This window comes from Macrotis lagotis, chromosome X (genome assembly GCF_037893015.1).
Source record: "Macrotis lagotis isolate mMagLag1 chromosome X, bilby.v1.9.chrom.fasta, whole genome shotgun sequence".
Lineage (NCBI taxonomy): Eukaryota > Metazoa > Chordata > Mammalia > Peramelemorphia > Peramelidae > Macrotis > Macrotis lagotis.
In genome coordinates, this window is record NC_133666.1 from 137,284,653 (window position 1) to 137,298,729 (window position 14,077).

General features: G+C 35.8%; 1 protein-coding gene across 1 annotated transcript in view; it reads right to left on the minus strand.

The window, feature by feature from the left end:
• GNA12 (G protein subunit alpha 12) overlaps nt 1-14,077 on the minus strand; it is a 148,593-nt gene that overhangs the window by 9,599 nt on the left and 124,917 nt on the right. Inside the window, exon 3 of the mRNA XM_074199475.1 lies at nt 156-206. Within this exon, the coding sequence (XP_074055576.1) occupies nt 156-206 (51 nt within the window). The remainder of the gene's footprint in view (nt 1-155; nt 207-14,077) is intronic.

A 14,077-nucleotide genomic window follows, 5' to 3' on the forward strand; every position in this document is an offset into this window, starting at 1 on the left:
CATAATGACTTATATAAATATATCACATGACAAAAATAGCCTATATTTATATTAAATTTTTTTTGATTTAAGTGAGTTTTGGTGTCAAACCAAAGTCTTTTAATTCTATTTTACATTTTTCTTCCTAATTTCTAGTTGCAGGGGTCTTTGCTCACCAGCTGGCCAATCCGGTCCAAGTTATCCAGGAAATACTTCACAGATTCACCCTGTCAAAGAAGGAAAAATATCTGTGACTCAATCTTGCTGCCATAAAGTGAATAGAGGAATTTATCAAATTAAAGTGGTTTTTCATTTTTCTTCTTTTCAAGTATTGAAAAGCAAAGTAAAAATGAATTCAAAAGCAGATACCAATATACAGGTGCTCTAGTAATGTTTGGCCTGGGAATGAATCAGATAAGTTGTGAGCTGTAATACAAAACAGCTCTGCTATGCTTAATTAAAAACAACAGTTCTAGCAAAAACAGTGCAATTTTAATAGTAAATTCTACCATTAAATTGCTGACCCTAAATTTCTGGTAAAGTCTCTTCTGAATCCCAAATTGGTGAATATAGAGGGTACATAAAAACAACAAGTTATTATTAGTAGCAGTAATAACAGTTTGAACACTTTGTTTTTATACCGTAGTCATTTCCCCTTAGACCTCCTCCAACCTTGTAAAAGAGGTCAAAATCCTCCATCTTAAAACATTCACCCAAAACTAATAACCATTTCTAATAGAATAAAGCATATTCCACAACCACAGTTCCCCTCTCCTCTCTAGTGAGAGGAAAGAAGCATGTTTTATCTTAAATTTTCTCAAAGTCACTGCACCCAGAATTCAATTATTTTTTTAGTGTTTTAATTTACACAATTGTAGTTTAAGGTTTGTCTTCTCACATTTCTTTTAATTTCTCATGTGCTATTTTTTTAATGGCATAATAGTGTTCCATTATGTTCACATACTGCAATTGTTAGGTTATTTTCACAAATGAGACAAGTCTATTATTCAGCTATGTCTTCCATTTTGCGGTTACCACAAAAAAATCCTGCTATGAATATGTGTGTGTGTGTGTGTGTGTGTGTGTGTGTGCGTGCGCGCGCGTGCATGTATATCTTTTCTTCCTGTCTCTGACCTGTTTGGGTCATATGGCCAAAGTAGTGGCATTGTTGGGTCAAAGGGTAATATAATCCAGTTTGTAATTTTTCTCATATAAATTCAAGATGCTTTCCATAATCCTTGAAGAAACCCAAAACTCCAACTGTGCCTCTTTAAAGTGTCTGTCTCCCCACGATACCGTCAACATTATTAATTTTTACTTTTTGTCATTTTTTTCACTTTGAGGGATGTTAGGCAATATCTCAGAGCTGTTTTAAGTTTCTCTTGCTATTAATGATTTGGAACATTAATCATATAGCTACTGATAGTTTGGAATTTTTATGAAAATTATTTTTTATGGAACAATTTTTTAAATTGGAAAAGTTTTTTATATTTATGTCAACTTACTATATATATATATATATATATATTTTGGTTCTCAAATTCTATTCTCTCTTCTCTCTCAATTAAAAAAATTGACACAACCTTTTTATATTTAGGTCATATTCATCTGTATTTAGGTCTAGAACCTCAAGGGAAATAATGGGGGAAGAAGAATTTTGGGGCATTCATGATCATCCCTCAATAATAAACAAAATTATTTGGTCCTAATGATTAACGAATAAAGAAGGTAGATCAATGGAACCAACTAGATAAATAAGTCTCAAAAACAATACGGTGATTAATAAACTCAATAACATAAATTACTGAAGGAAGAGACAAAAACTATTTGACAAAAACTATTAGAGAAGCTGGAAAGGAATTCACCAGAAATGAAGTTTAGATCAGAGCATCTTACATTATTATATCCCATTATCAGAATGTTTTTTTAAAGCAACACACTAACATTCCTATTCCATGATAAAAACTTTTCTTCAAAGATGAAATTGTTACCTAAGTTTAGATACATACATACATACATACATACATACATACATACATACATACAAACATATCCCTTGGTTTCTTCCAAAATTTACTTCAGTAATTACAAGTGATAATACAATGGTGAGTACAGAAATCAAATTATAGGAGATTGTACAGAAATCAAATTATAGGAGATTAACAGAGAAATAGTGGATAAATGGAAGCAAGAGATATTTTCAACCTGTTCAACAATCAGAAAAACATTATTTTAAAACTGAAATGGGCCTTAAAAACATCGTATGCCTGATTGATATAACCCAACCTCTTAATTTTAAAAACAGAAGAAATTAATGCCTTGGACAACTGAGGTACATGGAGCGATATCACAGGATTGAAGGGATGAATGGGATCTTCTGAGGCCATCTAGTCCAACATATACCTGCCCAATTCATTTTGAGATAGCTCTAACTTCTTTGTTTTGTTTTAAGGTTTTTGCAAGAAAAATGGGGTTAAGTGGCTTGCCCAAGGCCACACAGCTAGGTTATTATTAAGTGTCTGAGACGGAATTTGAACCCAGGTACTCCTGACTCCAGGACAGGAGTGCTTTATCCACTACGCCACCTGGCCGCCCCCTTAGCTCTAACTTCTTAATAAATTCTAACATCTAGGACTCTTGTAGCTTCCACCAACTATTCTTACTTGTATCTGCTATAGAATCAAGCAAAGAAATTCTAATCCCTAGTTATCTCCACGAAGATTATATAGCTAGTTCAGCAGCAGAACTCTCGGGATTAGAATTAAAAGTCTTTGCTTAAGATTTTAATAAATCTGGGAATGACCACTGTGTTACAATTACTTTCTTAACCAGTAAAAAATCTAGCAAGAGACTTCCGGCCAAGATGGTGGAGAGAAGACAAGCACAGTTCACCTGAATCTTCTTCTCATCAGACTTGGCTTAAAGTCAACCTACACATACTCAGTTAACTTATAAAAGATCTAACCTTTCAAGTATTAAAAGGGGAAAAGGGGAGGGGGGGACGGAGAAAGGGAAGGGGAGTGGGGGAAATAAGGGAAAATAACAAACGGAAGGGAAGGGAAAAGGGAAAAAGGGAAAGGGGAAAGAAAGGGGAGGGTGTGATATAGGAGGGCAAACATACTGAAGGGGGTGGTATTCAAAAACAAAATACTGGGGAATATGGATAAAAGGGGGAGGAAAGGGGGAAAAATACAAACAGAAGGAAGATAGCACAGAGGGCAATAAAGAATTAGTAATTATAACCTTGAATGTGAATGGGATGAACTCTTCCTTAAAACTTAAGCAAATAGCAGAGTGGATTAAAAACCAGAATCCTACAATATGCTTCTTACAAGAAACTCATTTGAAGCAGAGAGATACATATAGAGTACAGGTAAAAGGTTGGAGCAAAATATATTTTGCTTCAGCTGAAGTAAAAAAAGCAGGAGTAGCAATCCTTATCTCAGACAAAGCAGCAGCAAAAATAGATAGCGTTAAAAGAGATAAGGAAACTTTATCCTCCTAAAAGGTACCATAGACAATAAAGTCATTTCAATATTGAATGTATATGCACCCAGTGGGACAGCACACAAATTCTTAGAGGAGAAGCTGAAAGAATTACAGGAAGACATAGACAGCAAAACTCTACTAGTAGGAGACCTCAACCTCCCGCTATCAGATCTAGATAAATCACATCATAAAACAAGAAAGAAATTAGGGAGGTAAATAGATTGTTAGAAAAATTAGATATGGTAGACTTATAGAGGAAACTGAATGGGGGATAGAAAGAAATATACCTTTTTCTCTGCAGTACATGGAACTTATACAAAAATTGACCATGTACTAGGACATAAAAACCTAATGATCAACTGCAGAAAGGCGGAAATAGTGAATACATCTTTCTCAGATCACAATGCAATAAAAGTCATATGCAATGCTGGGCCAAGGAGATATAGACCCAGAGCAAACTGGAAACTGAATAACCTCACTTTAAAAAATGAGTGGGCCAAAAAACAAATTATAGAAAGAATTAACCATTTTATCCTAGATAATGATAATAATGAAACAACATACCAAAACCTATGGGATTCATTCAAAGCAACTCTCAGGGGATATATTATAGCTCTAAATGCTTATATGAATAAATTGGAGAAAAAGGAAATCAATGAACTAAACATGCAACTAAAAAAATTAGAGAAAGAACAAATCAAAAATCCCCAATCAAATACCAAATTAGAAATTTTAAAAATCAAAGGAGAATTAATAAAATCAAAAGAAAAAAACCAATAAAATTGATAAACCTCTGGTCAATTTGATTAAAAAAAAGAAAACCAAATTGCTAGTATTATAAATGAAAAAGGTGAACTCACCACCAATGAGGAGGAAATTAAAGTAATAATTTGAAATTATTTTGCCCAACTCTATGCCAAAAAATTTGATAATCTAAGTGAAATGGATGAATATTTACAAAAATATAAGTTGCCCAGGTTAAATGAAGAAGAGATTAAATACCTAAACAACCCTATCTCAGAAAAAGAAATTCAACAAGCCATAATTGAACTCCCTAAAAAAAAAAAATCTCCAGGGCCTGATGGATTCACAAGTGAATTCTACCAAATACTTAAGGAACAATTGGTTCCAATCCTATATAAACTCTTTGGGAAAACAGGGAAAGATAGAACACTCTGCCTAACTCTTTCTATGAAACCAATATGGTACTGTTACCTAAACCAGGAAGAGTTAAAACAGAGAAAGAAAATTATAGACCTATTTCCCTGATGAATATAGATGCAAAAATCCTAAATAAAATCTTAGCAAAATGACTACAAGTCATCACTAGGATAATACATTATGATCAAGTAGGATTTATTCCAGGAATGCAGGGATGGTTCAATATTAGGAAAACTGTTAGTATACTCAATTATATCAATAACAAACCTATCAGAAATCATATGATCATATCAATAGATGCTGACAAAATACAGCATCCATTCCTATTAAAAACACTAGAGAATGTAGGAATAAATGGACTGTTCCTTAAAATAATTAGCAGTATCTATCTGAAACCATCAACAAGCATTATATTCAATGGGGAGAGGCTAGAGGCATTCCCAATAAGATCAGGGTTCAAACAAGGGTGCCCATTATCACCACTACTATTCAATATTGTATTAGATATGTTAGCATCAGCAATTAGAGAAGAAAAAGAAATTGAAGGAATTAGAATTGGGAAGGAAGAGACAAAACTCTCACTCTTCACAGATGACATGATGGTCTACCTAGAGAATCCCAAGAAATCATCTAAAAAACTACTGGAAACAATTAGCAATTTTAGCAAAGTTGCAGGTTATAAAATAAACCCCCACAAATCCTCAACTTTTCTATATATGTCTAGCAAGAAACAGCAGGAAGAGCTAGAAAGATAAATCCCATTCAAAGTAACCTCAGACAATGTAAAATATTTGGGAGTCTATTTGCCAAGACAGACTCAGAATCTTTTTGAAAACAATTATAAAACACTTCTCACACAAATTAAATTAGATTTAAATAACGGCAAATATCAACAGCTCATGGATAGGGAGAACCAATGTAATAATAATGACAATTCTACCAAAACTAAACTATCTGTTTAGTGCCCTACCAATCAAAATTCCAAAAAATTACTTTAATGAGTTAGAAAAAATTGTAAGTAAATTCATGTGGAGAAATAAAAAGTCAAGAATTGCCAGGAGCTTAATGAAAAAAAATGCAAACGAAGGTGGCTTAGCACTACCTGATCTAAAATTATATTATAAAGCATCAGTCATCAAAACTGTTTGGTAATGGCTAAGAAATAGAGTGGTGGACCAGTGGAATAGACTAGGTGTAAAAGCAGGAGAGGAGTATAGTAATCTGCTGTTTGATAAACCCAAAGAGTCCGGCCACTGGGATAAAAACTCCCTCTTTGATAAAAACTGCTGGGATAATTGGAAGTTAGTATGGAAGAAACTTAGATTAGACCAACACCTCCACACCCTTTACCAAGATAAGATCCAAATGGTTACAGGACATAGACATAAAAAACAATACTATAAGCAAATTAGAAGATCAAGGTCTACCTGTCAAATCTATGGAAAGGGGAACAGTTTATGACTAAGGAAGAGTTGGAGAACATCACTAAAAACCAATTAGATGATTTCGATTACATTAAATTAAAAAGCTTTTGCACAGATAAAACCAATGTAATCAAGATCAAAAGAAAAGTAGTAAACTGGGAAACAATCTTTACAATTAATGATTCTGACTTAGGACTCATTTCTAAAATATACAGAGAACTGAGTCATATTTTTAAAACAAAAAGCCATTCCCCAATTGACAAAAAATCTAGCAAGGAGTAGAAGGAACTTGGCATTAATTTTATATCTTTATTATATTCTACTTTCACTGAACCCTCATTAGCCTAAGGAGTAGAGCTGGGTTAATAGAAAACTGACACCAAATATCAGGGAGGCATTGGAGAGAAGGGGAAAAAAGGTAGTTAGAATCTATTAAGTTGCAAGGGTCTACTAAGTTGCAGGGAGCAATTGTAGAGGAACAGAGAATAACTTCTAAAGGAAAAGAATCTCAATTTTGGCATCAATAATTTCTGTAAATTGTTTTAAGCTCTATCTATACCAAATCTACATGTCTATATTCAATGTTTGTTACTTAACAATGATTCTAAAACATTATGTAGTTTATTTATTATTAGTTACATTGTGATGGTATATACCAACCAAGTCTAAATTTAGTTACTAAGGCTATATCAATCAACAAAAAAATAAATGATTTCTGAAAATTGAACCACACCTGAAAGATCAATGACAAAAACTACCATATAATTCCCTATATTATTGTAATTCATTTAAAACACCAAATAAATAGCTGAGTTATGTGCTATACACAATGAGTCTCTCTCCAGGTATGATATCACATTGATATTCCAAGACACTTTATTATCCAACTCGTTCCATAGAGCAAAGAACAATATTTAGTTTTCTGCTTCAGGGAGGGCAAAGTTTTAATTCTATTATAAAAGTCATAAGGAACTGGGATACTGCATAGGGTTAAGAACCAAAGTTTTGATAAGAGGTTTAATTCTAGATTTCTAAATTGTATTAATCTTACAATTCAGTGAGTTTACCTCCCTTTCCTAGCCAGAGCTATGTCTTGTAATGGAGAATAAAAAAGAGGGGAAAAATAGTTCAGCAACCTAACCAACACATAAACCTAATCTGCTAGTATATACAAAATTCCACATTCATAATCCTTCATTTAACAATGGAAGGAAAGTGCATTTTCTCAAATCACTTTATTAAGGGTTAAATTCAAAGGTAATTATTAACAATCTTATATTAATAATAGTCTGTAAAAAATATTAAAACTCACAAGTTAGATCTAAAGAAATTATCAGAATACCAAAGAAAGCCTAGAGAATATAATTAAAATACTGAAAGCTGAGTTACACAAATTGATTTTAACCATTACCTTTCTAAAAACTTTTATTTATTTATCTATTTTTGAATTTTACAATTTTCCCCTAATCTCGCTTGCCTCCCCCCACATCGCCCACAGAAGGCAGTCTTTACATTGTTTCCATGCTATACACTGATCTAAATTGAATGTGTTGAGGGAGAAAGCATATCCTTAAAGAAAAAAAAATATAAGAGATAGCAAAATCACATAATAAGATAGTATTAACCATTACTTTCAATTAGAAAACAGAGGGGCAGCTAGGTGGCACAGTGGATAGAGCACCAGCCCTGGAATCAGGATCTGAGTTCAAATGCAACCTCAGACACTTAATAATTAATTACCTAGCTGTATGATCCTGGGCAAATCACTTAACCCTACTGCTTTGCAAAAACAATAAACAAAAAAAGCAAACAAACAAAAAACTGGATAGAACTTAAGCCACCCCTTCAAATTTGTTCATATTTGATTTCTTTTTTGACTCACACTTAAGTTTCACACATAAGGACAAAATCTGGAGGAAAACAAAACTTCTGGGAGACAAGACAGCTAGCTTTTAAGAATTTATTTGAAAAACTATCGAGGGAGCAGCTAGGTGGTGTAATAGACAGAGCACTGGTCCTGGAGTCAGGAGGACCTGAGTTCAAATCCAGCCTCAGACATTTAATAATTGCCTAGCTGTGTGACCTTTGGCAAGTCACATAATTCCATTGCCTTAAATTAAAAAAAAAGTTAAAAAAAGAAAAAAAGAAAGGCTGTTGAAAATCACAGATTGATTTCCTTGGGGCAACAGGACTCTAGTGGCCAACTTTTCTTCTTTGATTGAAGTGTACAAGTGATAACAAGATCATTCTTTCTGTTTCATTGGAAGTTACAAGAATGTCAATAATGAATCATTCTTTTCTATATTTTTTCACTCCTTCTAATCCTTGAATATTTGAATGTTATAAATTATCCATGTCCCAACCCCAAAACCTACTCTATGACACCTAAATGGTCAACCTCTCTTTTTCCATATTTTCTTCTCCAAATGGTTCCAGACACCAGAAAAAAAAGGAGTCATGCTAGCCATTTTATTTTGCTTAATCTTAGGGACTCCATGTCATGTGCCCCTAGTTAATCTACTGGAAAAATAGGTACTATTTTCTGGAAGAGGGTTTTTAGGTAGGGCAGAATTAGAACCAATGAATAGTTTAAGTAAAGTAGATTTCATTTTTCTTATGAAAGTTTTTCAACAATAGAGATAATGATTGTCTGACACTACTAGTACTGAAGCTCTTACTCTGGGGGTAGGAAGTTGGCCTAAAACAGTGGTGCTAACCTAAAACAGAAACAGATACCCTGCAGGCCACATACTGACTTAGAAAATTACAAATTAGCATTATCTATGTTAACTTGTATTTTTATTTATTTTATTAAACATTTCCCAATTTCGGGCTTGTCATTTAAAGGTCTTTTAAAATCTGTCCAATTAATTTCTTATGTAATTTCAGAATAAGGCAGAAAAATACACAATTAAAACCTACCATTTAGTGGCATGTTTCTCAATCACTCCTAGCATGATCATATAAATATTACAAAAATTTTCATTATCCAACTTGTTCTATATGGTAAGTACCAAATTTAATTTTTTTTCCAATTCAAAACAGAAGGAAAGAAAGGTTTTATTTTACCTAATGGCATTTTACTTTCAATTTTTTTCTATTATAAATAATAGCTATCACATTGCCAAGAACAGACAACATGCTGATATTCTCTTCCCGAGTTTAACCATAATGCTTCATAACTATTCTTATGTTTTAATAATGTTTCTTTACAAGGCAGCAGACCAGTTCAGTCTTAGACGACGAAATTCCTTAAGGAGGAAATTCAAGTCCTACCTCAGATATACAATAGCTGTGTGACTTGAGAGAAGTCACTTAATCTCTCAGTACATTGGGTCAGGGATCAATAAAGGATAGCCTTCCAGCCAAGGTCAAATCCCACAGGAGCTAAGAATTTATTTTTAACATTTTAAAATAAAGTTTTGTTGTATTTAAAAATCTTTTTTTAAAATTTAATATTTATTCTCATTTTGTACAAATGTTTTCATACATTAATAAAATATTCTTGTTTAAGAGTAAACGAAATACTCCCCCCATAAATATACTCACTTGAGCGATAAAGTAAAGGGGAGAGGAAAAAAATTAAAATTAAAAAAAAATAGTAATAATTGTAGGTATGGCCAGGTGGCGCAATGGACGGAGCAGCAGCCCTGGAGCCATGAGCACCCGAGCCTACATCCAGTCCCGTACACTCAACAATCACCTAGCTGTGTGACATGCAAGCCACCTGAACCCCACTGCCCTGAAAAAAACAAAAAAAGAAAAAAAAAGACCGAAAATAAAATAAAATAGTAATAATAGTAGGGGTGGCTAGGTGGTGGACAGAACATTGGCCCTTGAGCCAGGAGCACCCAGATCCAAATCCGGCCTCAGACACCCAACGATCACCCAGCTATGTGGCCCAGGCAGGCCCACCCAGCCCCATTTGCCCTGCACCCTCCAAAAATAATAATAATAATAAAAAATGTGCTTGAGTCTTTGTTCCAACACCAGAAACTCTGTTGCGGGTGGATCACATTCTTTATGATAAGTCCATCACAAAAGTTACTTCCATATTTTTCCACCATTGCCATTGCTGATCGCAACTCCTTCCTTTCATATTTCTCCACTACCATGTACTATATTTTCTCTCTCCTTTCACTCTGACTCTGCTGTAGGGTAGCTGAGTGGCACAGCAGACAGATCCCTGGTCCTGGGGCCAAGAAGCCCTGAGCCCCCATACCACCCCTTAGGCCCAGCATCCACCCTGGACAGGACTTCCAATCCCAGCCCCTTTTAAGAAGTAAAAAAGAAAAGGTGTTATATCTCACACCCCCCCATGGTCCACCCTCTCCTCCTTCATTCACATCCCCTCCCCTTCCCCCTGTCCCCCCCCCCTTCTTACTCCAGATGCCTATACCTCATTGAGTATATATGTTGTTTCCTCTCCTAGCCACCTCTGATGAGAGCAAAGATTCCCTCATTCCCCCTTGCCTTCCCTCCTTCCATATCATTCCAATAGCTCATTGTAATAAAGAAAAATCTTATTATATGAAATATCTTGGCCTATTCCACCCCCTCTCCTTTTTCTTTCTCCCATTACATTTCTCTTTTTACTATTGACTCCATTTTTACACCATATTTCATCTTCAAATTCAGCTTTCTCCTGTGCTTCAACTATAAAAGCTCCCTCTACCTGCTCTATTAACTGAGAAGGTTCATATGAGTATATTATCAGTGTCATTTTTTCTATGCAAGAATACATGCAGTTCATCATCATTAAATCCCTCATATTTTCCCCTTCTCCTCCAATCTCTTTGCTTCACCTGAGTCCTGTATTTGAAGATCAAACCTTCTGTTCAGCTCTGGCCATTCCAACAGGAACATTTGAAATTCCCCTGGTTCATTGAAAGTCCATCTTTTTTCCCTTGGAAGAGGACATTCAGCCTTGCTGGGTAGTTGATTCTTGGCTGCATTCTAAGCTCTTTTGCCTTCTGGTATATTATATTCCAAGCCCTACAAGCTTCCAATGTAGTTGCTGCTAAGTCCTGTGTGATCCTGACTGCAGCTCTACAATATTTGAACTGTGTCCTGGTTGCTTGTAATATTTTCTCTTTGACTTGGGAGTTCTGGAACTTAGCTATAATATTCCTAGGGGTTGATTTTTTGGGATCTCTTTCTCGGGCAGATTGGTGGATTCTCTCCATTTCTATTTTGCCCTCTGCTTCTAGGATATCAGGGCAATTTTCCTGTGGTAATTCTTTGAAAATGATGTCAAGGCTCTTTTCCTGATCACAACTTTCAGGTATTCCAATAATTTTTAAATTATCTTTCCTAAGTCTGTTTTCCATCTCAGTTGTTTTTTCAATGAGATGTTTCACATTTTCTTGTAATTTTTCATTTTTTTGGTTTTGAAGTATTGAGTCCTGGTTTCTCATAAATTCATCAATCTCCCTGAGTTCTATTCTTTGTCTAAAGGATTTGTTCTCCTCAGAGTTTTCTTATCTCTTTTTCTATCTGGCCAACTTTGCTTTTTAAAGCATTCTTCTCCTCAATAACTTTTTGAACTGTTTTGTCCATTTGACCTAAGCTGGTTTTTAGCCTGTTATTTTCTTCAGCATTTTTTTGGATTTCCTTGACTAGGCTGCTGACTTCATTTTCATGTTTTTCCTGCATCTCTCTCATTTCTTTTCCCAGTTTTCCTTCTAACTACCTCATTTGATTTTCAAAGTCTTTTTTGAGCTCTGTCACAGCCTGAGCCCAATTTCTGTTTTTCTTGGAGTCTTTAGATGCAGGAGCTTGTGCTTCTTCATCTTCAGACTGAGTATTTTGATCCTTCTTGGGCTCATGTGCAAAATATTTCTCAATGGTGCTCCTCTTTTTTCTCTGCTTGCTCATTTTCTCAGCCTGAGCCTGGTTTTGGGGTGCTTCCTGAGCTTTTGGGACACTCCCACAAAGGTCTCAGTGTGTGAGGCTCTGTCCTCCTTCCTGGTCTGTGAATGACCACAAGCTCCCCGCTCTGCCACGGGGCTGAGGTGGGGGGTGGCCCTGCTGCTCTATGGGGGGGCCTAGACTGCGATCAGGATCTGAATGTGTTAAGAGCCCCAGAGTTCTGTTCCAGGGGCAAAGAGGACAGAGCTCTGCAGTCTCTCTCTTTTCACTCCCCTCCCTAGGTTCAATGGGCTCATGCCCTGGGGGCTCCTGCTTACCGGCTCCCCCTGCTTTTGTTTCCTGGACTGACGCTGCTTTCTGTGTGCCCTGAGGGCTGGACTTCATGTGCTTGCTCTGGCAGAGGTCCCCCAGCTGTTCCCCCAATTTGTGCCCGATGCTCTTCCGGGCGTAGATCAGGAGACTCCCCGCTGCTGTGAGCTGCGGCTGTGAGCTGCGGCTCCCAGTGCCCTGGGGCTGCCTCTGGGAGGCTGAAGTTCTTTCACTCTGGCGGGCCACCCCTCTGGCTGGCCGCCCCTCTGACCCCAGGGAGCAGAGCCTTTCTGCTCTTTTCTAGGTTACCTTGAGTAGGAGAACTGCCTCATTGGGTCCCTCTGGGGGTTCTGTTTCTCGAAAATTTAGAGTCCTTAGCTTATAAGTTTTATGAGAGAGAGCCTAAGACACAATCTGTTCTTGTCACCATCTTGGCTCTGCCCCCTGTATTTAAAAATCTTAAAAACTATTCTTAGCATATGGGCCCCACACAAAATAGAGGCAGGTCTGCCAGCTCTACCCTGCTCTAGGTAACTCGATAAGATTATAAATTACACAGAAGGTGCCTCATTGTATTGGAAGGGACAGTAATCTCATCTATATTTCCTAAACCAGTGAAATCACAGGTCTGGTCCCTATTATGTTGTCTTCCCTAGTAGAATGTGATTTTGTTGAATAAAGGGGTTATTTTTACCTCTCCTATAACACTGGTCAATGCTTGTTCTAAATTCTGTAGATTGACTATCCTAATAGACAAAATACATATAATACAAACTCAGGCTGAAATTCCAAATAAAACAAGGAGTACTGTTGTGAACAATCAGGGACAATTTGGGGCTCTCTGCAATGGAGAATATCATCTGTATCCAAAGAAAGAACTGTGGAGTTTGAAGAAAGACCAAGGACTATTAACTTTAATTTAGAAAAAAAACCTGATATCTTACTGTCTGATCTTGCTATCTCTTATATGTTTATATCTATGTTTCTTCCTTAAGGATATGATCACATATGATCACATTCAATTTGGATCAACATATACCAGGGAAACAATGTAAAGACTGGCAAACTGCCTTCTGTGGGGGGTGGGGGGGGAGTAAGATTGGGTAAAAAACTGTAAAATTCAATTAAAACCTTTAAGAAGAAAAAAAAGGAGGATTGTGTGAGAGGTTAGGTGACCAGGGTTTCAGAAGAGATTTCATAAGGGACGGTTAGAATGAAGACAGCTAACCTTTTAACAGTTACCTCCTAGTTAACCCTACTTTCACCACAAGTAAGAAGCAAAAAAATTTCTATCAGTTAAGTTAACTACCACAACTAACCATCTGAGTGATCTCAAAACATTAGGAAAAGAAATGGTGAAATACCAAGCCTAAGGAATTGCTAATTGAATTGTTCTTCAGTTATGTGTACATTTTGAACAAAAATGTAATTTCCTGAACTTTTCAGCAATTTATTTTTAAAAGATATATATTATCTACTCAAAGAGCCTATATGTTTATCAAGAGTGAGATATCAAGGATAAAATTCTTTCTTCCTTTGAAATAGAATTACTATTATGACTAATCAGGCCCTTCTGCCTCTCCATCTCTCTTCCAATACAAATGCTACAGAATGTGAAGAAAGCTCTAATTTGGTACTAGTTCTCTTTCCTTTGGCTACTTTAAATGTTACTGCTTTTATGTCCAAAGAGCTATGGAACTGGGCATGCTCTCTGCCTTAGCAATGGTACTATTAGGTCTATATTACAAAAGAAATTAAAAAATAAAAAAATGAAGAAAAAGACCTATTTGTACAGAAATATTTATAGCAGCACTTTTCTGGTGGCAGGAAGTTAAAAATTGGGG